The sequence below is a fragment of the Galeopterus variegatus genome, unplaced genomic scaffold, assembly GCF_000696425.1.
Source record: "Galeopterus variegatus unplaced genomic scaffold, G_variegatus-3.0.2 Scaffold5774, whole genome shotgun sequence".
NCBI lineage: Eukaryota > Metazoa > Chordata > Mammalia > Dermoptera > Cynocephalidae > Galeopterus > Galeopterus variegatus.
Window position 1 is genome coordinate 3333 of NW_007731885.1, and position 23282 is coordinate 26614.

Here is a 23282-nt window from a genome sequence, read left to right on the forward strand (position 1 = left end):
AGCGGGAGGCCCGTGGATCACTTCTCCCTCTCCAGAGTCTTCAGCCTTTCCCTCTCCTCCTGCTCCTTCACCTGGGTCAACAAAAATGTTTCATCTCCCCTCTGCCCACACAGGACTTCCTTTTCTCTGCTTCTTGCCCATCCCACTCCAGCCGTAAGCCACAGTTCATCTTATTTTGTTCTCTCCCAGACTTCTCCAAAGAGCTTCATAAACTTCCCTGTCCTGGTAGTCCTTCCCTATCATTGCGTCTATCCTCACCAATTCTGTCCTTCCCAAAGTATCTTCCTGTTATTCCCAGTGTCAAATTCAATGGCCTCTTCTCAGCCCCCATCCTCTCTGACCTTTCTGTAGCATTTTACAATAGGGATAATTCCCTCCTGCTCAAAATCTTCTCCTCCATTGGTTTCCATGAGCCTGAACTCTCTGACCCAGTCTCCTCTCACTATGTCCTCTCCCCTCACCCCAAACCCTGAAAATGTCAGTGGTCTCCAGAATTCTTTCCTTGGCCGTATTTTCTCACTTTGCACACTCTGCCTAGGCACTCTCAGTGTCACCTGCTGCCTGACCGCTGATGCTCCTCCCACCCACTCCTCTCTCCTGAGCACCAGACCGTCATGAGCTGGACATCTTGTTCTGGCTAAACTAGACTCATCTTCTATTCAGAGTGTCCAAAATGCCCGTCTGCCCCTTGTCTCCAACTCCCCACCTTAACTTTGGCCATATTCCCACATACCTCTGCCTGCTTTTCCTCGGTGAGTAACACCATCTGCCCAGCCACCTGGTGGAAACCTCCATTATCTTGGACTTCTCTCTCACGGTGACCCCTCTCCCTTCATACGAGTCAGGCCAGGGGATCCATCTGCTTTGTCTCTTGAAACCAGCCCCAGAGCCCTAGTTCAGGGTTTTGTCACTTTGCCTAGTGTTTCCTCTCTTCTGATCCATTTCCAAAATGCTTCCAACATGATGTTTTTAAAACGCATTTCACTCCTCCTTTCACCCCTCCCTCAAACACTTTCGGTGCTTCCCTGCCTCCTCCCTGGCCCAGCCTTCAGTTCTCTGGTGTCATCTGCCACCAGGTCCTTCTAGGCACTCCATGCTCAGTCACATGTTGCTAGAGCTCACTCTGGAATAGTACACTTAATGTGACGTGATTTCAAGTCATACTGGGAGTCCAACAACACTCCCTGGAGGAATAGGAAGAGGAAGGTACAGGGCTAGAACTGATGGAACCAAAAAAACAACAGGACCCAGTGTCCTGTGGGAGCAGTGGACTAGGCATGGCTTGTCCATTGTCCTCGGCTGACCCCACTAGCACTTCTGGGTAAAGGTGTGACATATACCCGTATCCAGTCAAGAACGTTGTGTTCAGGGCCTGAATCCAGTCCCAACTGAGACCTTGAACACAAGGCAGGGGCCTGGCTGTGACACAGGTGATGCTGTAATGCCCTGGAGCCCAGGAGCCAGCACTATGACCAGGCCTAGATCCCTGCTGCCTCTCTGATCTCATCTACCACCTGAACCCCTCACTCCTTTCCCATCTTTCTGGCCTTAATGCTAATCCTTAAACATGCCAAGTTTATTCCTGCCTCAGAGCCTTTGCACTTGACATGTACTCTGCCAAAAATCCTATTCCCAGATTTTTTAATGGTTTACCCCTACACGTCACTCAGGTGTCAGATCAAATATAGCTTCCCCACTGTGGTTTTCTCTGATTTAATTGTCCCTCCAGTTTCCCCACCTCTATCACTTTTATCTCCTAACCCTTACTTTGTATTTCTTCATATCACTTATCACAATGTGAATTTATATTCTTTATTCATTGCTTAACTATTTACTGTCTATGTTCCCCACTAGACAGCAAGAACTTTGACTTCTTTACCACTGTGTCACCAAACCTAGAACAGTACCCAGCACAGAGCAGGTGTGCAGTCAGTATTAGTGGAATGAACAAAGGAATGGATGAATGAATAAGTGGTCAAGATGAATGTCAGGGCCCTCAGCAGTGTGGGCACAGACTGAGACTGCCACTGCTCTCTGCTTCAGTCTGGGCAGGATTGGCCAGAGCTGAGCCAAGGCCATTGGTGGGACAACAGACAAGAGGCTGGGGGAGGCCAAGGTAGATTTCCACTTGCCCCTGGGCCTCTAAAGTTCCTTCTCTCAGGTAAACTCCCACCTGTCCTCAAGGCCCTGCTTCATTTCCTCTCCCCTAAGAAGCCTTGCCCAGGCCCCCATCTTGAGCCCATTTCCTGGTGTTCCCACTCCCCACTGCTGCCACCTCTTTTTACAGCACCCATGTGGTTGCTCCTGGGATTATTCTTCATTGTTTACTCCAGTCTCTCCCATGAGACTGAAAGCACATCAAGGGCAGGGACTGTCATAAAGCCTCTTTGTGTTCATAGCTATCCGTGGAGCGAATGAACAAGGTTGGGCTTGTCTGGACACAGGCATGGTCACAGAAAGTTCTTGTCCTCTGTAAGGCATGGCATCCTCTGGCAGTAAGCAGGGCAGGCATAAGGGGCTAGCATTTTGCAGAACATGATTAAGGGCACATTTGGAAAGCTAGACAGGCCTTGAATAAAGACAGGATTGTCTGGTGACACATGTTCATTCATACGCTATATGGTCTTTTCTCCCTCGCCTTTTCATTCACCCACAATTTACTGAGTTCCCACTTGGTACCAGCTTCTGTGATGGGCAACAGGGGCTAGGAGAAAAGACAGAACTGGAGGATTCAAGTTCAGAATCAGATCATGCCTACTGTTGGCACAGGCCAAAAGAGGTGACCCCAGGACCCCTTCTTCCTTTACCTTCAATCTGTTCTAAATTGCCTTCACTCCATGATGCTCCAGCTGGGAGTCCAGACATTAGCCAGCTTAAGCAGATCTCTGTGCTTGCAAATACAAAGTAAGACACTTCAGAACCTGCAAAATCACTTTTTCTCTTTTCTTAAATGAAGACCCAACTCCATTTCTTTTCCAGTTTGTCCTGTTGAGGTGTGACATTGGAATCACACTTCTGGGGGTGTGACTTGGCGAGAGCCCCCCAGGGGCCACCCGCCTGAACTGGCCAGGTGGACAGGCTCTGCTGAGACTGTCTTCCCACCAGTCTGAGTTCTATGGATCAGGCTTCGCGGTTGAGGCAGCTCCAGACAGGGAGTGGCAGGGCAGGCCCCTCAGTGGGAAGACAGAAGTGTCTGTATGGCTAGCTGGGGATCAAGGACAGCTCACTATTCACCGGCAGGGGTGGGGCCATGCCAAGCTTCCAGGCAGGTGTTTTATGTAATTATTAATCTTAATGTACAAATGGTTTTATTTATGCTTATTTTCACATATCATAAGAATCCTTAAATATTATTATATAGTCTTCACATTCCCTATTTTTAAAAATAATCATAGTGGCTATACTATATAGCACATTGGACGTAACAGATAGCACTTCATTCATCATCTTTATATACAGATCTTGTATTATTCCATTGAATTACTTCCTTGCAACACATTCCCAGGAGTGGAATTGCCATTTTAATAGCTCTGGAACCATATTGCCCAATTTCTTCCCTAAAAGGCTGGGCTAATTTGCACTACCACTGGCAGTGTGTTTAAGCTGGTTTTACCACAGCCTCAACAGCATGAGACATTATAATTTTGTTAATGTTTGCTAATTTAGTTGGCGCAAAATGGCACATCAGGTTACTCTAATTTGCATCTGCCTGATTATTGTGAGGATGAGCCTGTTCGTAGGTGCTGATGTAAATAGTCCACCCTTGGTCATAGCCACCTGCCACATCTCAGGCACTGTCTGTTTCTCATGCTGTGTCTCTCGACTCGTTTGTCTGCCTCTTGCTGACTGTCGTTCTTGCCATTTCTCCAAGCCTGTCTGTCTTAGTCTCTCAGCTTCTGAATCCTTTGTCTTTCTCTGGTTTCTAACTGGCCAGGCATTGGCTGGTTTGTCTTAGCCAAGCTGCTGGCTAGATGCTGGACACAGGGTTCTGGGCATGGGGCTCTAGGCTCTGGCCTCCAAGGCCTCCCTCACTGGGGAGCTACCTCTCTCAACTCAGATGGTGCACTTCCTCCTCCAGGGCCTCATGAAGGGCCCCTTTCATCTCTCCTGGTGTCCTCACCTGGACTGACCTTCTGGGTCAGAAACAGTGGTTTTAAGATCCAAGAAGTAGCCAGGAGGGACCAGGCTGTCCCTCAGTGACCCCCTGCAATGAAGTGTTCCAGATGCCCATTCCCCCTCAAGACAACCTGCCAGAAGGGCTGCATGTCGTGGCAGTTGGGGATGTGTGGCCTGAAAGAGCCAGTGAGTGAGATCCCCAAAGTCCAGATGTGTAGACAGCAGAGGGATCCATGGAGGCGACAGTGTCTCAGCCTACCTGCCTGTTCCAATAAGCCTGTTACCTGGAGTGGCAGAAAGAGTTCACCTCTCAGGCAGAAAATCCACTTGGCCCCAGGTGGACAGGGAACCACCAATGCCACATGGTATATTGGGTCCAGAGCAGGCCTCTCACGCTGCCCCAGTTTCAATGGCACTGAAGATGCTTCAGCACGTGGGACGATTCAGAAAGACTTTACAAAGGTAGCACTTGGCGAAACCCCACTGTTGGCGAATTGCTAATTCCAGGCCCTGGACCTGCCCTGTTGCTGCTTGTCATTGAGGTGGGTGGGTGTTGAGAGTTTGGGTCTCTACAGCCAACTCCCACACCCTGTGGGTGATCCCAGTGCAGTAGAATCATAGACTGTTAAAAGCCAGAAGGGAACTTGGACATCAAGTTCTACCCTCTCATTTCATTCAACATTTTAACATACAGCTTTTTAAAAAATTATTACACAAGTAATGCATGCCCATTTCCAGGATATTTGGAAAATACAGAAAACTATAGAGAAGAAAATAGCAATTCTCAGTTCTTCAAAGATAACTGCTGTTTATATTTCCATTGCAGCTTTCTTCCATGTTCATATATATATATATATATATATATATACATATACATATATTTTATTGCTGAGATCTCACAATATATACGAGTTTGTACCTGCTTTATTTACTTTAGATTATAAGCAATTTCAACATAATGAAATATTCTTCACAAACACTTTTAATGGCTGCATAATAGTCTTTTGAGTGAACACACCTTAATTACTTACTGTTGAGTATTTATGTTTTCAGTTTTTCAAGAGTATAAAAATACACTGAAGTAAACATCTTTTTGCGTCAATCTTTGTCCGCAATTTGATTTTTCCCCTAGCTTAGTTTCTTACTCACAAGGTATAAGCATGTTTTAAGACTTTGCATATGGATTTTTATTTTGCTTTCCAGAAAGGTTGAACTAACAAGTGACCACTTCACCACACACCATTAACCACACCAAGAAATACCATTTTTAAAAACATTTACTGACTTGCAAGTCAATAAGTCTACTGCCTCCTTTCAATGATAGGTCAGCTGAGGCTTGGAGAGGAAAGGGGACATGCCAGGATCACTCTAGGACTGTGTTACCTCATCTGTCTTCACTGGTGAGAGGCGCTGTCATTCTCTCTGCAGGGGGTGGAGCCAAGCACACAGGTTCAGTAACCTGCTCAGACTCGCACTCGGCTAGTAAGAGGCAGAGCCTGAGCTTGTTTCTACACAGCCGGATCTCAGGGCCCTTGTACTTCACTCTGCTCTATAGCTGCTTTTCCCAGATAGGATGCTCAAAGGCGGTTTGGGGCCAAGTCATGAAAAAACTTGAAGTTTGGATTTACTCTATGACCGAGGAGTGCCATTAATGGGTTCTTAAGCATCAAGATCAGGTTTTACAAAGGCGTTTCTAGTGGCCAGCCTGGGGGAGACTGGAGACAGGGAGGCCAGCTGGGAAGACACAACATTCAGATACTGTAATCAACAGAGGACTTGCACAGACGCCTGTGCGTGTGTGGTTGTGGGCTAGGCAGTGGGCAGTCAGGAACATTAGGGGTATGGGGAGGCCTCCCACCATGCCCTCTTCACTGGGCAAGGGCCATTTTTATCTGCTACACGTCAGGCAAAACCTGTGCCAACTGCCAAAGACTCCACTTCAAATCTAGCAAATAAGAGAGAGGACGGTATGGATTACGTTATATTTAAAACAAGCCCACACAATGCCTGTAATTTTTTATTCTGACTCCGTAATTATAGCTCCAGACCAGTCCAATCATAGTCATCCCCACACCGACCCGTTGTTGGGACACATTGAATTAAAGGCTTTGCTGCTCTTTAAGATTCTATTTTGGATGCCAAGCACTGGCAGGTAACGGGGCCTTTCACAAGGCCGGTCTTGCCGGATCCCCTCCCAGGACAGCCTGCATGAAAGCCAAGTCAGCACCAGATTTTTGAGAAGACCGCTGGTAACTTGTGAGTAATTGGGATCCTCCAGCTTTGCCCAGCTTCACCCAGGGCCTCAGGTCTGAGCCGGGGGCCTGGAGAGCTGAGGTGAGCACTATCCTCAGAGCAGGCCTTGGTCAGAGCCTCTGCACTCTGGAAGATTCTACTCCCACCCCACCCTTGGCCCTGACCAGAGTCCTAGCATCGGATGGGCCAAGCCCTGACTGTTTGGCACAGTTCTGACAGATAGGCTGGTATTGCCCAACAAGACCTAGTTTATGAAAGAAGAGAAGTAAAAAAATAGAAAATCAAAGGAGCATGGAGGAGCCAGGCCTACATGGACAGCCCCTGTGACTAACCAGTCTGGGCCAGCTAAGGTCCACCCCAGTGCTCTGCCCCACTCCCAGCCCTGGGTCCACCAGAGAACAACACCTCTTGGCCCAACAATGACACCCCAGTCAGCATGGGTGGGATCAGGTCCCTGCTCACAGACCTGGAGCACCAGGGGTCAGGGGTGCTGACTGCCCTTCCTCCACATGGCCCTCCCAGGCCCGGTCCTGGCCCTGGCTCCCCGCAGCCCTGGAGGAGAGGTAGAACAGCTCCCATTCATCCATAAGCTGTGGGACCTGGCTCTGTCCATGGCCTTTCACATACGGTCTCATTTACTACTCACATCACCTTGCCAAGTAGGTGTAACTAGTGTCATCGCAATCCCCACCTGAGATGTGAGGAAGTGGAGCTCAGAGAGGCAAAGCATGTGGCTCAAGGGAGCCCAGCCCATAAGTGAAGAAGGCAGAGCCAGAACCAAGTTGTCCAAACACCCGCAGACCACACAGCTCATCCATGGGCAACTGGTCTGAAATCACCAGTCCTGCTCCTGGCTACCCCTCGGCTGCCCCTAGGTGGTCCCACACTCTTGGGAAACTTGCTAAACACTTGGGCCTAAAGAAGCCCAATCCCAGTGCCTGTCTCCCAGCGTGACTGTCCTCCTGGTACACACTGCTCCCCTTGCACCAGCCAGGCCACAGGACAAGCCAACTCCCTGCACAGGCCCTTGCACAGAGTAGATCGTTCCCTCCTCCGGCCTTCAGACATCTTGCACACACTTCTATTTTAAACCTTAAGACATTGTATTGTCACCATTCACATGACTGTCTCCTGCCAGACTTTCCAAGGGCAGGGCCTGTGTCCTCTTCATTGCTAGTTTGCTACACAGCACACAGTAAGTGCTCAGTAACTCTTTGTTACAAGAAGAGAGGGTGAAAACCCTCTATTTGTCTTCAAAACTCTGCTTAGAATAAATCCTATGAAGCCTTCCCTGATTCATACAGACCAAGTTAACCCTGTCCTCTCCTATGCAATCTGTAAGATGATTGTTTATTTGGGTATATCCTCAAGGGCAGGGACAGAGACCAATTCTCTGTGACCCCCTTTCTCAGCACAGACCAGGCATCTAGCAGTGGTCAGTAAACGTAGAACAGACTTGCTCTTTGCAGTTGCAAACACACACATACACACACTCCACACACACACACACACACACACTCATACACACTGCTTCAGACCCAGGTTAAGGGCACCATGACCTGCACTAGCCAGCTGACCATGTTACTGGGCCAAAACCACCACAGGCTGGCATGCCAGGGATGTTTGTTGAGGAAGGGAACACTGAAATAAATCCTAACTTTAAAAAAGAAACACACCCAATAGGTGTTCTATTTATATGAAAATCAGCTCTGTTTTTAGACAGCAGCGCTCTCCCCTCACCTCCCCAAGGTGGGCCTTGCCCTCCTACCGCTCCTTTCCACAGTCTACCCAGTAATCATGGCCCTACCTGCCCCACCTCCCTCCCCTGTTTGTTTTCTGGGGTTTCCCTCGATTGCAGGGTGTGAGCTTCCAGACGCCCCAGGGGCTTGTCTCCTGGCTGGCCCCAGACTCCCTCCCTCCCTGGCCCTGGAGTTAGTGAGGAGCAGGCCAGAGCCAGGGCTGAGGGGCCCTATAGGAGGGGGTAGGGACAGGCAAAAATCAGTCTGGACTGGGTCTGCCCCTCAACTGACCCAGAACAGGGCATATTCATGCCTGGGCACACAGAAGGAGCCAGGCCCTGTGTCTCCCAGGCCTCTGTCAGGCCAGTAGGGCCTTCCTCCCTAGTTCAGACAGCACACGGGGCCACCATGGTACAGAGCAAAGGGTAGGGGCTTAGGAATCAGGGTTACAGCTCTGGTCCTGTTTAGATGACTTGCTAACTCCTGGAACCCCTTTGAGCCACAGATTCCTTGTTGGCCAAAGGGAGCCTCGCCTGCTGAAAGGACCAATCAGGTCACACTGTGAGGCAGGAAAGGCCCAGCATCAGCTACGCCAGCAGTGGGGCTGCTTGTGAAACCCAGCAGAGGAAGAAACTCAGGTTTGAGAGGAGCAGCTTTGGGAGCTCAGAAATTGTCTCCATGCTTCCTGTGCCCTCCTCAAAGCTCAAGCTCCAGGCCACCCCCATCTAGGTCTGAGAGCAGCCACATGGCCCATAGCAGGGGAACAGGGAAGGAGCTGGTCACACTGAGCACAGCATGGCCGTGGCACCATGGGGCCAGGAGGCCCTTGGTCACCAGTTCTGCCCCTTTTCTAGTCTTATGACTCACCCTCACCTCCTCCATCTGTCCCCTTGTCTTCAGGAGTCCCACTGGGGCCTAAGGAGCATCTTGCTCTCTGGTGAGGTTCCTGCTCCTAACAGAGCACCAGGCTGGGGGAGGGGTGCCAGGGCCCCTCACTACGCTGGCAGCTCCCTCCAGCCTCAGTCGGTTCTCGGAAGAGACCAGGGCAAGCCTGAGGCTGGGGACTGGGCCTCGCCCGCCTGGGACTTGTGAGCCTCCTTCACCAACAAGCCACAGCTGCGGTTTCCAGAGAGCCGGGCCTCCCACCACAGGGACAGTAAACTGAGAAGCGCTGTAGCTATAAATGTGAAGCGGCAAACCGCGGGACACCGCCGCAGCCCAGCAGCGGGCAGGCGCCTGCTCCCCGGCCTCCCTGCAGACTGCAGGGCCTGCCTGCCAAGCCTCCAAAACAGCCCAGACCTGCCCATTGGAATCCAAGCTCTGGGCCCTGAGCAGGGATGCCGGGGGCCCCGCGGAGGGAGTCCCAGAGACGGTGCAGAGCCCCGGTTGAGAGTGGGAGGCAGGACACCACACAGCAGTCTACACCGGCAGTCAGTGGCACTGGCCTCACCTCACAAGCCCATCAGTTTTGTGATGACTTACCCAGCAGAAGGGGCCCCGTCATGGTCTTGGTGCTTAGTGCTTCCGAAGGTTTTACTCTTGCCCTGGGGGGCACCAGGGCACAGCTTCAGGCCCATCTGGAGGGCTCCTTGGGCATAGTCAGTTGCTTGGGGTAGACCTGGGGCCCGTGGTCCTGGTGGGCATCCTCATAGGCACTGCAGGAAAGGAGACCCCAGAGAGGGCAGCAGTGGTACCCTGAGAGATCTCAGAACCTTGGGAGGGTTATTGCTCACACTTCACAGGCAACAAATCGCCCAGAACAGGACAGGCCAGAGCTGAGCCATGCCTCCAGGTGTCCCTACCACTCCTACACTTCAGGTCTGACGGGAAGGGCCATCTGGTAGAGTCTGGGGAAACACAGCAAGGGAGGGAGGGCCCCTTCTCCTCTGTCCTCCCAGAGCCTGACAAGGAAAAGTCTCGCCTCCAACACCCTACTCCACTGGACCCTCTAGAGAAAACACTGGGGGCATGAGGGGTCACCTGGCACGGCCCCTCCCATTAGGCTATGAAAGGTTAGGTCACCTCAGCCTGTTTGTCACTTGCCCCACAGGAGAACTCAGAGATGAGCATCGTCCCTCTTCTTCAGGAAGGAACCCAGAGGTGCACTGGGGAGGCCCTTCCCAGAGGCTGACCCCCTGGGGATGGCACACCTGCGTCTCTGGGGAGGACCCACTCAGTGGAATCATTCTGAACAATGTCACCTCACCCTTGGCTGGAGCCCTCTCAAGAAGGAGGGTAGAGATGGACTTCAGGAAGCACCATCAGCCAAGCTGGAGGCCCTCCCAAGAGGTGAGCGAAGAACCTGGGCTAGGATCTGGGGAAGAGAGATCTGACGGGCCTCCAGAGGCCACCGCAGGCCCGAGGGTGACCCTGGCTAGGGAAGCCACTGGGGCCTCACACCCAGGTGGCAGCTTATCCCCACCCCATGAGTTGGGCAGTTTAGCTTCCCAAGTCCACTAACAGGAAAAATTTAAAAACAGGTGGGGCACATGTTGACTTACACAAAACATTTAAAATTTCTTATTTGTAAGAAACTTTAAAACTACAGGAAAATATGAAAGAAAACTTTAAGGAAAATCACCATTTTCTTGTGGAGGACAGTTCAGTATTGTAAAGATATCATTTCTCATCTAACTTATGTACAAATCTATTCCAATGCATTCATTCATCCAGTACTTATGTGCACCTGCCGTGGGCCAGATGTGTTCTAGGCATGGGGAGCCCAGGAAGGAGCAAGACAGACACGAATCCCTGCCCTAGTGGGGCTTATGCTCTTACAGACAGGGGAGAGACAGACAAGAAGTGACGAAGTAAATGACATAGTGTATTAGATGAAAAGTACAGTCGAGAAAAGTCAAGGATGTATGGAGACTTTGGGGCAGGCGGGGGATGGGTTGTAATTTCAAATAGCCTGAGAAGTAACATCTGAGCAAAGATTTTAGGCAGGAGGGGGCAGGAGCAGACTTTACACACTCTAGACAGCAAGGAGGCCAGTGTGGCTGGATCAGAGCAGGCCATGGCTCTCAACCACAAGCAAGTTTGCCCTCTGGGGACATTTGGCAATTCCTGGAGACATTTTCATTGTCACAACTGGAGTGGGGAGAGGGTTGCTATGGGCATCTAGCAAATAGAAGCCAGGATGCTGCTCGGTATCCAACAGTGCACAGCCCCTTACAATAAAGGATTATTTGGTTCAAAATGTCAATAGTGCTGAGGTCAAGAAGCCCTGGAGTGAGGGGAAGAGTAGTAGGAGAGATAGTCAGAGAGGTAAACACCAACCAGACTTTTTTGGAACTGGAGAAGCTGATTCAGAAATTCTTATGAAAAAATATGTAAGAATAGCTATGGGGAAAAAATGAAAAAGAAGACTAAACAGAAAATAAACAGCCTCACCAGATCTTAATATATGTTATAAAAATTCCTATGATAGACAAATGATTAATTTCTTAATATATAAAGAGTTCTTACAAATGAATAAGGCCTTTTTAAAAAACTCTTAGAAAAATGGTCATGGCCAGCCAGTTAGCTCAGTTGGTTGGAGTGTGGTGCTGATGACACCAAGGTCCAGGGTTCAATCCCTATACTGGCCAGCTGCCAAAAAACAGACAAAACAAAATTTTGGACAGGGAATTCACAGAAAAAGATACACAAATGGATTGTAAACTTTTGAAAAAATATTCAACATTACTCGCAATTTAAAGAAATGTGAAAGTCATGAGATAGCATTTTTTACCTATCAGATTAGCAAAGATTAAGAAGTGTTATTATACACAGAGTTGCTACATGTGGGTAGTTGCAAGGTTTCATGAACAGTTCTTGAGAACCCATATACTGGCACAGCCTCTTGGAAAGCAAGTTGGAAATATCTGTCCCAGATTTAAATACACATCAGTTGACCAGCACAGCCTTCCAGAAAAGTATTCTCCTCACATAGGTGCACAAATATGTATGTACAGACATGTTTATTATAACAATAGCAATTCACTGGAAACAACCCAAATGCCCATCAATAAGGGACTTGTTTATTCTATGGTACATATTTATAATGGAATACCATGCAGCTTTTAAAAAGACTGAGGCTTACTCTTAGACACACATCACAGAGTGATAAAAATACAGGCCCACAAAGAGACTTGTACATTATTCATAAAAGCCCCAACCAGAACAGCCCAAATGTCCACCAACAGGAGAATAGACAAATTGTGGTATATTCATACAATGGAACATGACTTAGCAACAAGAAAAGGAATAAACAGACACAACAACAGGAATGAATTTCAAAAGTATCTTGTTAAGCAAAACAAAGCAGACACAAAAGAGTACATACTCTATGGTTCCATTTATACGCAGTTCAACAGACAAAACCAATTTATGGTGACAGAAATTAGAATGTGCTTGCCTATAGGAAGTGCAGATTACTGAAAGGGGAAAACTTTTTTGGGGGGGATGATGGAATTGGGTGTTGCATTTGTCAAAATCATTGGATTGTACACTTAAGATCTGTACAATTCACTGAATTTAATCTATCTCAATTTAAAAATAAAATTATTGAATGAAAAAGACTAGCCAAACTTTATATGTTCTGAAACAGAATGATCTCCAAATAAATTAAGTGGAAGGTCGTGGGGGGAGGGGGTAGAAACAAGGACAAAAAAATGTGTATAGTATACTCCCATATGTAATAAAATATATGTTACCTAATCTTCTGTATATGTAATATTTCTACAAGGATATTTTCTGGAGGGCGTTGGGTTCTGAAGTAAAAGGGACATGTCTCAGTACTTTTTTGTAGTGCTGGAATTTCTCTTATTGTGTTCATATTAATTTTTTACTATAAAAACTAGTTAAAATTTCCTGATTGGATAACAGAGTATTCTGAGGTTGAATTATAATATTTCTCTACCCTTGGAAGTAGGGACATATAACTGCCAGCAGTAGACGGCCTGTGGCTCTGCAGGTAGAAGTGGGCGTTTGGACAAGCAGATCAGGGAAGCACCTGCAAGATGTCCCTGGGGCAGGGGACTAAGTATTCCTGAGTCCTGGCTTAGGACACCAAGTGAAATAAACTGAATATCTGATTGCAAAGATTTCAGCCTGAAATGACAAGCTTTGGGTTGAATAATGTAAAAGCCCCTCCCACGGTGTAGAAGATTTATCTGGATGAAACATTTTCTTTTCTTTTTTAATGTGAAGAAATTAAAAGCTTTCCTGGTAGGGTAGGACACAAGGCTTTTAAAAGGCTGTGGGATGAAGGGGAGAGAGTACCTGGAAGAAGATATCCTGAGCTAAGAATAGGATGGCCAGGTATAATTTTTAACCAGACAATTCTGCATTTGGTCTCTATTTCCACAAACAAGAACATGCCATCAAGGATCTTACCCAAGAACATCCTTATTCATTTCAAGAAATAGACTCTGTGCTAATGAGCTGATACCTTGCTTGGAGTCCAAAGCACAAGATTCACTCTCCATTAATTTTGTAGTGTGCAAGAGCTTGTGGGGAAGAGGGAAGCCTTCACTTAACCCAGGTAGATGACCCCCTCCCTGGCCCTGTCAGAGAAGGTGTCCCAGGGCCTTCCCCAAGGGAGCTCTCAGCTCAGGAATAACAGGGAAGGAGTCCTGTTGCCTGCCCTTGGGAGCTCCTAATTCATGGATCAAAGGATAAGGAGCCCAGGAGCTTGACCTTTGGAATGCATAGAATCCTCGTGGAGTCATAAGTCCCTGGCAAAAAAGTTAAGAGAACAATCCTGGTCAGAATTTGGGTCAGAAGCTAACTTCGGGCCCAAATGTCTGATCCAGACACTAAGAAGAGAGAACTCAAGGATCCAGGGTTGAATCTCTTTACAAAATGTAAAAGGCAAAATATGGGTGGGGAAAAGCCCTCAGATGGCCTTAAGCAAGTGGCTAAGCCCCAGATGGGAGCAGGAAGTGGGCCTGTGGAACTGGCTCCAAGCTGAGACAGTAGAGGGCTGAGGGCAAGGAGCTGCATCTGGCCCAGGCACAGGGACGGCCAACTGGGGTAAAGGGATCCATGACTCTGGGGAAAGGCTCATCAAGACCTTCTAGTCCAGTCCCTTCATGATGGAAACAAGCCCAGAGAGTAGAGTAACTTGTTCAGTGTCCAATGTCAGGACTGAGCTTGGTCCATGGCTTAGACTCTAGCCTCTAGCCTCCCAGTGGGCCCCATGGAGGAGTCCTGGCCTTTGGGAAGTGGAGGCATTGCTGAAGCTCTTGACCAAGCAACCATGTTCTTTCTTCCTACCTGGCAACATGTTTCTGTGGAATACCATGGAAAGGGAAACACTCTAGTTGCCTGCAGTGATAATACCAGACACTGCTCATAACCTACCCAACAGCTCCCATGTCTTTTTTCTTGCCAGAGCCCAGATTTTGTAGTGGGTGGAAATCTCTTGATTTCAGGAAACACAGGCCAATTCCCCAACCCCAAGAGATGAGTCTTAATTGATCTCATGATATTCCAGTGATATTCTAATTCCCCTTTGGCAATGATTGGTCTAAGGGTGCGCATTGTGACCCTGTTCTGGCTGGTAAGACATAAAGGGAAGTCTATATGGGGCTTCTGAAGAAGCTTTTATTTTCCTAATTAAGAGTAAAGATGTAGTTTGGCACCGTCATGTCCCCAACCTGTACGTCTTTCTTCCTGCCTTGAAGGGATGCAGATGTATATATGACCGGAGAACTGAGCAGGAGAGTAAAAGTGTGATATCCTCGGTATGACATAGTGCACTGTAGATCCCAAGTACTTGGTGGCCTGAGTGAGCCGCTGGACCAGTGCCAGCAGCCACCTACCTCCAGACTTCCTGTTAAATAAATGTTAAATGGCCTTATGGTTTAAGCCACTGTCTGCTGGGCTTTCTCTTATTTGCAGTTAAAAGCATTCCTAAATGGCACAGGGCATAAATGTTAGTGCAACCCCGGCCAAGTTCAAGAGAAGTTGTTTAGAAACAGCCTTTGGTCAGCCTCGTCAGCTGTGAGTTCTGCTCTCCTGAAACCCTCTACCCACCCTCCTTGTCAGCCCTCAACCAGATAGTGTCTGGTAGAGTCCTCCACCCACCTCACCAATCCTCCCCCATCACACCTTCAATGCTCACTTTGAATGACCTTTACTGACCTCGCTAACTACCACCAAGCATGCACCTAATTGACCACGCCAGTGGATCAATCATTTATTTATCAATCACACTCACTGTGGCCTGCTCTGGGCCAGCCATAGTGCCGGCACTAGACCCAGCAGGCAGTCAGAGCCCTCCCTCTGGTGTGCAGACAGGCAACAGCAGCTGTGTGGGGAACAGTGCTGGAGGGTGGGTGAGAAGAAAACCATCAGTTCTATCTTGAGGGGAAGGAGGTAGCCTTTTCCATACTGCTGTCCCCAAACAAGTGCTTTGATTTTTAGGGCAAGGGCCAACCCTGTCTGATTCAACACCGTCCTGAGCCCACCTCTGAGGAGGCATCAGAGAGGGACTCATTCGGTGATGTTCCCTGAGCAGGCAGGGCCTTGGGGTGGACTTGCTCCTTGCCACGCACCTTTCCTTATACTCCCTATAAGTTCAAGGCTTTTAATGACTAGAGGAAGGAGCAGTGGGCGTGGAGTTGGAAGAGCTGGCTTGGAACCGTAACACCCACTAACCTGATGTGTAACTCAAGACACATAAATTGGCCTCTCCGAGCCTAAGTGTTCTTGCATGACGAACAAGGATAAAACACCTGCCTGTGTCACAGGGTTGCTGCAAAGATGGAATGAGATAACTAGTGGATTCACCAGGTCCAGGAAGGCCTGGCAACCAGGAGGTGGACGGTGCATAATTGTTCATTTATCCACCTCCTCCCACCCCTCAGACACAGCAGAAAACCAGAGATGAGCCAGCAGAGTGGAATTTTCCATGGGAGATGGAGCATTTAAGGAGACCAAGACCTCAACAGTGTGGTCAGGAATTGTCCCACCAAAGGAGCCAGATACACACTTGGTCCTTGATGGGTCTTCCTTAAGTTTCTATACTTTCTCCTTCTCTGAAACACCATCTCATCTACCTGCCACTGCTTCCCTTCCAGAGCAGTACAAGGAGAGAAAATGGGGCTGGAGGGCAAGAGGGTGGTTGTCTCTCCTGTCTCTCTCTCTCTCATGCAGTGTGCTGAGGGTTCCCATGGCTGCTCTGGGGTCTTTGCCTCAGTAACTTCAAGTAGAGTCACTCACGGGCAGGGCCTGTCTGCTCAGGGACCAGCCCTGCTGGACCAAGCACTGCTCCTTCTTGGTGATGCTCCATTGCCACCAGGCATGGCATGACAGCCAGTCAATAAAGGGAAGGCTTTCCCCAGAGCAGCTCAAACTATTGCATGACAGACAGACTCTGAAGTGACCCAGATTTGGGGAAGCAAGAGCTGTGTCCACTCTGGGCCTGCAGGTGAGAGACAACCTAGATATGCCGCTGTGTCCACCAAAGAGCCACCACTGCCCACACTTGGAGTGTGATCCCCACTATGTGGCAGGAAAAGCATCTCCCAGAAGAGCAAGACTGACCTGCCTGGGAGAAAAGCAGATGCCAGAGGGCCCGGGCCAGGGCATGTCAGCCAATGTTGACCCAGACAACAAAGAGACCTAGGAATAGAGGAGGCTCACTGGAGAGCTGGAAAAGGGGTCCAATTGTCAATTAAAATGGAACGAGGTAAGGAAGGGAGCAGGTTGGCCAATGGTGTGTTGCGGGAGGAAAGGCAGGTGTCATCCTGAAGTCAGCCACTCAGATTCTTTGTCCTTTCATGCTGGCCATGTGAGGAGTTCCAGGAGTCTCCAAGAGGCTCTGATAGCCATACTCATTCCACAGTGGGAGGCTGCCCAAGACCAGACGTTTTGTTCTCTGGATTGTCCCCTTCAGAGGGATAGAGATGATCTTGGCAGCCCAAGGTGAGCTGGAAGAGGCACAGGCACTGGTCGGTTGTTTTCCCAGCTCCCAGCCTGGGGATCTGATTCCCATTTAGACTACCTGGGACTAAGCAAATGAAAACCAGAGCCCAGTGTGGGGCCAGTGTGAGGCCTGGAAAGATGGGTCCCTGCAGCCTCCTGAGGGGCTTCCTTTACTTCCGAGCCTGCCCACCAGACACCCATCCCCATCCCTGAATCCAGTCCTGGAGGAAGAGAGGACCTGTTGGCTGGGTCTTGGTGGGGTGTGGTCATGACTGGGTCACTTTGGGGTGCGGACCCCAAAACTCTGTGCAAGGTGTGTGGAAATTTCAGTAGTCCTCAGGAGGGCGGGGCTGTGCGCATGGTCCTGTGGTTCTTCCTAAGTCTCAATATGTGTCACATTGGCCCAGGCAGGGAAACGATCCAAGTCAAATATGACCCGTCCCCAGGTGTTGACCGCCAAAAACACACAGAAGACTCCAGTTATGTTCATCATTATTCCTGTTTTTATCTGGGAAAAAAAAAACAGGGTCAGAGTCAGCACCCTCAGGTCTGCAGAGCTGTCAGAACAAGCACAAATGGGACACCGGGAACTAGTCTTCTTGGAGAGGAGGACAATGGACCAGTTTGCTGGGCCTCAATGTCCCTGTGCCATGCTCTGGGCTCCCCCCACCCCCAGACAGAGCAATTTCATGTCCCCTAAGTATCATCAGGGCTCAAATCACCCCTGGGGAGTCAGCAGGACGGATGCAATCTCTATGCCCATTCTCACATTTAGAAAATGACCTCAGGGAGGTGACTGAGGCAACAGCTGAGGCCACTCAAGGAAACAGTGGTGGAGCCCGGGGTGTGACTCTAGATCCAGTGCTCACCCCAGTGCCTGAAGCATCCCACAAGGATGGGCCAGCCTCCTTTTGAACCCCCCTGGCTCTCTCTGATGCCTAATGCTCTCACCATGACTTTGATGGCCTGTTGTAGATTGTTTACTGGGGATTAGAATCGGGTTTGCAGTCCATGGTGTCTGGGACCCACCCATTTGTGAAAATGCTCCATGGCATCCCAAGGACACCCATTGGAGACTCTGAGATAACGAACACCTGATGGGTCCAAGATGGGGACCTTCATTTCTGGCTTCCTGGGCTCACATACTTGCCTCTTCCTGGTCCCAGAGCTGCCCTTCTTCTCCCATCAGAGGTGACAAATCAAAACCAGGCCTGAAGAGTTCTTTTTGTGGCTACATTTGTTTTCAAGGCATCATCTGCTCCCAGGCACTGGTCTCTCCCCCCTCGTTGCTCCTACCTCTTCAGACACCTCTATAAACCTCCTTCACTGTCATTAGCATCCCCCCCATCTAAGCCCTGCCCCTCCTGACTGTCCTCATGGGTTCTTGCTAGGTTATGGAGTCCATCCCTGGCCACGTGTGCTCCAGACCCCCACCCCTTCCAAGTGCACAGTGAGGGCTCCCAGTGCCTGCATGGGCTTCACCAGGTGGGAGAGATTCTACAACCCATCTCAGAGACAGAACCGTCTATAAAGTATGAGAGCATCTCAAAGCAATAGAAAAGCTACATTATAAATGCAAATAATGAGTATAGGTTTGGACATTCGGTGGTATTCCCAAATCATGTGATGTCATTTTGAAACTCACACATCATTCATAAACGGGGGCCCCCCTAGGACAGCAGCATCATAGTCTGATAGAAGGAAATAAAAGCGGCTGTGTTACCATGTCAGAAACCTTGAGGTGGCCGTAGGCGAACACAATGGCGTTAGGTGGGGTGGCCACAGGCAACATGAAGGCAAAGGACGCACTCAGGGTACAGGGGAGCATGACGTACAGTGGATTGAGGCCGATGGAGCGAGACTGGGGAGAAACACAGCACTGCAATGTCACAGCACAGAAAACAGAAGCTCCCAGTGCCATACTTCTGAAAAGCATTTCCTGAATGCACCAGCATAAGCTCCACCCTCTGTGCTTTTGTCTTGCTGGTTCCTCTACCTTCTGCCATGTCTCTGCTGACACCACTACTGAACCCTGAAGGCTGAGCTCAGAGCCCACCTTCCCTGGGAGGCCTTTCTGAGCCCCTTCAATTCATTCAACATATATTTATTGGGTGCCTACTATGTGGCAGAGACGATGCTGGACGCTTAGACTGCACTGAATCTCTCAGTGCCATGTACACGTATCTGTCTGTCCTGTCATAGACTGAAAGAGCCTAGAGGGCAGGGACTACGTCTCCTCACCTATGTAGGCGTCTGTGGAGGTATGTGTTTTTGCATATGGAATTTGGCATCCACCTTTTTTATTCTACATTTTAAAGTTCAGCCACATCTAACAGCACCTAGCACGGAGTAGGCACTGGTTAAATATTTGTCGAGTGAATGAAGGAATGATATAATTTAATCCATAATATCTATTAAAATTAGTCATTTATCATACAGATTTACATGCACATGAGGGCAGACACATATGCAAAGATGTTCACTGCAACAACGTAACCGCAAAACGCAGGAAACAGACTCAATGGCCATCAATAGCAGGATGGTTAAATAAAATATGATATATACAAACAATGCAATAGTATGCAGCTGTAAAGAATTGGGTACATTTTATAAGTACTCCCAAAAGTTCGTGGAAAAATAGGATTGAATGATAATACAAATCTTTCCATGAACTTTTTGAAGTACCCTCATATGTGCTAATATGGAAAGATTTCAAAACCTATGGTTAGATAAAAAGAAAAAATTAATGTTCATAGCAGGACCATAGAATGATCACATTTGTTTAAAAAAGAATGTGTGTGTGTGTGTGTGTGTGTGTGTGTGTGTGTGTGTGTGTGTGTGTGTGAGATGTATACAGAAGATACCTAAAAAATTAACAACAGATGTCTCTAAGGAAGAAACCAGAAGATTAGGGTCTGTATAATTCTCTGTATTATTAGGCATTTTTTAGCTATATATGTGTATTACATTTTCAATTTAGAAAATTATACCATCAGCATGTTCATATTTTATTAAATACTCTTCAAAACTGTGACTTTTAATGGCCTGATAGTAATACATTGTTTGAATAAATGATAACTTATTTCACCATCTCCCTGTTATTATGGATATATTTTTATACTAAGTAATTTTGTGCATTCACCATTATAAATATGCTTGTAGGCATCTCTGCTTATTTTCCTAAGATATTCCCAGACATGAAATTGCTGAGTCAAAGAGTATGTGCAGGTTGAAGGTTATGGTCCCGCCTCTTGATAAACAGCCCTCTGAAAAGGCCGTACCAAGGTACACTCTCTGTGGGAGTAACTGGGTTGTCCCGGGCAGGGCCCAGCTGTTCCCTAGTCTGCCCTCTTCCACTCACCCTCATTTCCCTGGCTTTGGGTACCCCATGATGTATGCACCGCATGTTGCTCTGTGACTCAGCTGGATGGCCACTATCCTTCCCTTCCCACAGGTGGGTGCTGTGGCAGGAGTATGAGGGGCCTTGGACGTAGCTGGGGGAATCTTACTTGGGGCTTCTGGTTCTAGAAAAGCTTGCTTTTAAGGGACCCTGCTACCCCTCCGGTTAAGTCCTGCATTTGTCTGGTTGGGGCCCTCCATGGCTCATGGCTAAGACTGGAGAAAACAAAGCCAGTGCCTTTGCTAGGGGAACAGAGGCATTACCACCGCATGCCCAGCGTCAAAAGCTGCTCCCCGCCTAGGGCAGCAGGAGACAGCCACCTTGCTATTTGTAACACTTTCATCTCCTTGATATTTTTAACTTTCATCTTCACTTGGAATGGAAGGAAAAAGCCACTTAGGTTTGCTTTTTATACATGTGGACACCCAGGCAACTGAATGGAAATTTACCAACTTCAATCCCATGTTTGGGCCCTTTGTAAGTCTGTCTTCCAAATCCAGAATAACAACGGCCTGTCCTATCCTCATTTTGCAGTCTACAGCGGCTTTTCATAGCCCTCATCTTACTTGATCCTCAGCACACCTCTAGGAGGAAAGAGCTTAAGTGACATGTTAGGGGAACTCAGGTCTTCTGACTCCAAGTCCAGGGCTCTTGCCAGGACACCCTGCAGTCGGCACTGCTTCACAATGAATGACGGAAGGAAATGCAAGAAAAGATCATGACAAGTGCAAGTAAACAGAAAAGCTCTGCTTTCTCCTCAATCCCAACTCAGAAACACGCTTGCCCCCAGAACAGAATGTGTTAGCCTGGCACTCAGGAGCCCCTCCTTCTCCCCCAACTACCCCTCTGGCCTCAGCCCCCATGGATGCCTCATCCCTGGGCTTGCCAGCAAAGGCTTCCAGGAGTCCTCAGTCATGTGCTCCATTCCCTTTACCTGGACTGCTCCATCATCCCACAACACCCCCTTCCCTCCGATTCCCAAACCCACCTCCCCCAGGGTCTGCCATCCTCCTGCAGACCTCCCACACTCCTGTGCCACTTGCTTAGAGACCACGGCACTGCCCACTCTTCCTCAGCACAAGTCCTGTCTCCCCAGCTTGAAAAATAAGGCAGTTAGATGTATAAAATAAATTGTGAGCACCTGTTCCATGATTGGTGCTTTGGTAAGCACGAGGGATACAAAGAGCAACTGGCAAAGCAGTGAAGGCAGGGCTGGGACTGCCAAGGACACACAAGTCATGTTGAAGCCAGAGCCAGACGCAGGTGTCCAAAGCCTCTCTAGGAACCCAGGACATGATCACAGGTTGTGGCTTCCTATGAAATGATGCTTAAGACCCCCCTACCCCCTGCAGGGTTACTTACCATGGAGGCAAAGATGGGCAGGAACAGGGTGGTGGTGGCCACGTTGCTTGTGCACTCAGTGAACACGGCAACAAGCAAGGATAAGATCAAGGTGATGGCTGCGGGGGACACCGCATGCAGGGGCTCCATCTGCTTCCCCATCCACTCGGACAGCCCCGAGGCCTGGGAAGCAGTGGGAGATGGTCACCTCAGGGGTTCTGGCTTACAGTTCCCACAGGGCCAGGGGAGTTCAGCCCACCCTCTCCTCCTGACTCTTTCCCTGCACACATTCCATAGGTGATCTCAGCCATCCCTGCAATGTTAATTTCCATCCTCATTCTGAAGTCTCCAAATCTGTATTTCCAGCCCAGCTGGTCTACTATCTGGGTTTAAACATCCATATGCCTTCTAGAAATTTCCACCCAGATGTCCCGTGAGCACATCAGACTCAACACGTCCCAACCTGAATTCATCCTCTTTAGTCCATAATCTGCTTCTTCCTCTGAGATCTGTGGTTTGGCAAAAAGACTAACCATCCTCCTGCTGTCTAGCCCAGAAGCCTGGGAGTCATCCTGGGAGTTTCTTTCCCTCCCCGTTCTTGATACCCCATCAGTCACCAAGTCACCCAAAGCATCTCATGTCCATCTTCTCCTCTCAGTCCCCCACAGTTCTTGAAGTTTAGGGGAGTGATTTGGGCCAGAAATTAGGGATTTAGATTTGGGGCTTTGGGCTGAGAAGAGATTGTCCAGGAAGAGAATGAAGAGTAAACAGAAAAGAAGCCAAGGACAGAGCCTTGAAGAACAGAGGAAAAGGCACAAAGGAGGCTGAGCAGGAGCAATGTTAGAAGGAAAGCAGAAGAAAGTGGGGTTTGGGGGCTAAAGGATATTCCAATAAGGAGAGAATGGTCTGGGGAGTCCAGAGCTCCGAGATTGAGTCAGAAGAAGACACAGAGAGACAGCTAGTGCTGCTCCAGCCCCCACCATCCCGGCCTCCACTGCAGACAGCAGAACAACCTTTCTAAAGCGTGGCTCTGACCACGTCTGACCAGTGGCTCTACGGCCTTCAGAGCCAAGTCCACACCCCCTGTCTGCATTCAAGGCCCTCAGGGAAGTGGCTTCTGCCAGCCTCACCAGCCTCATCTTCTACTGCTCCTCACGCTTTTCCCCTTGCTCATGTGTCACTACTTTCTGAGATGCCTGTCCAGATATGTCCCCTTCCCTAGGCTGTGAAGTCCTCAAGAGCAAGGACCATATCTCAATCTCCTCTATAATCTCTGTGCCTGGCCTAACACTAGGGACTTAATAGGAGTGTTTCATAAATGAATAAATTTCAGGTGGAGAGATGAATAGATAGATGAACTTGTTCTTCAAAAAAAAACATTTATGCACCCGGCTCTCTCCTAGATGTTCAGGAAACAGCACAAGTCTATGTATTACATTCGATTCCTGGATGTGTAGAAAAACGGATGGATGGATGGATGGGTGGGTGGGTGGGTGGGTGGATGGATGGATGGATGG

At 48.8% G+C, this 23282-nt stretch overlaps 1 protein-coding gene across 4 annotated transcripts in view; it reads right to left on the minus strand.

Annotated features, from left to right (window-relative positions):
* Nucleotides 1-16905: 16905 nt before the first annotated feature.
* SLC13A5 (solute carrier family 13 (sodium-dependent citrate transporter), member 5) overlaps nt 16906-23282 on the minus strand; it is a 27157-nt gene continuing 20780 nt past the window's right edge. For 3 of the 4 annotated variants that reach the window (XM_008589948.1, XM_008589947.1, XM_008589946.1), the window contains 3 exons: nt 21787-21948; nt 18748-18885; nt 16906-17532 (listed from right to left, as the gene is read on the minus strand). In XM_008589948.1, coding sequence (XP_008588170.1) covers nt 17401-17532; nt 18748-18885; nt 21787-21948 — 432 coding nt within the window. In that variant the 3' untranslated portion in view covers nt 16906-17400. The remainder of the gene's footprint in view (nt 17533-18747; nt 18886-21786; nt 21949-23282) is intronic. The other variant, XM_008589949.1, reaches the window with a different exon arrangement.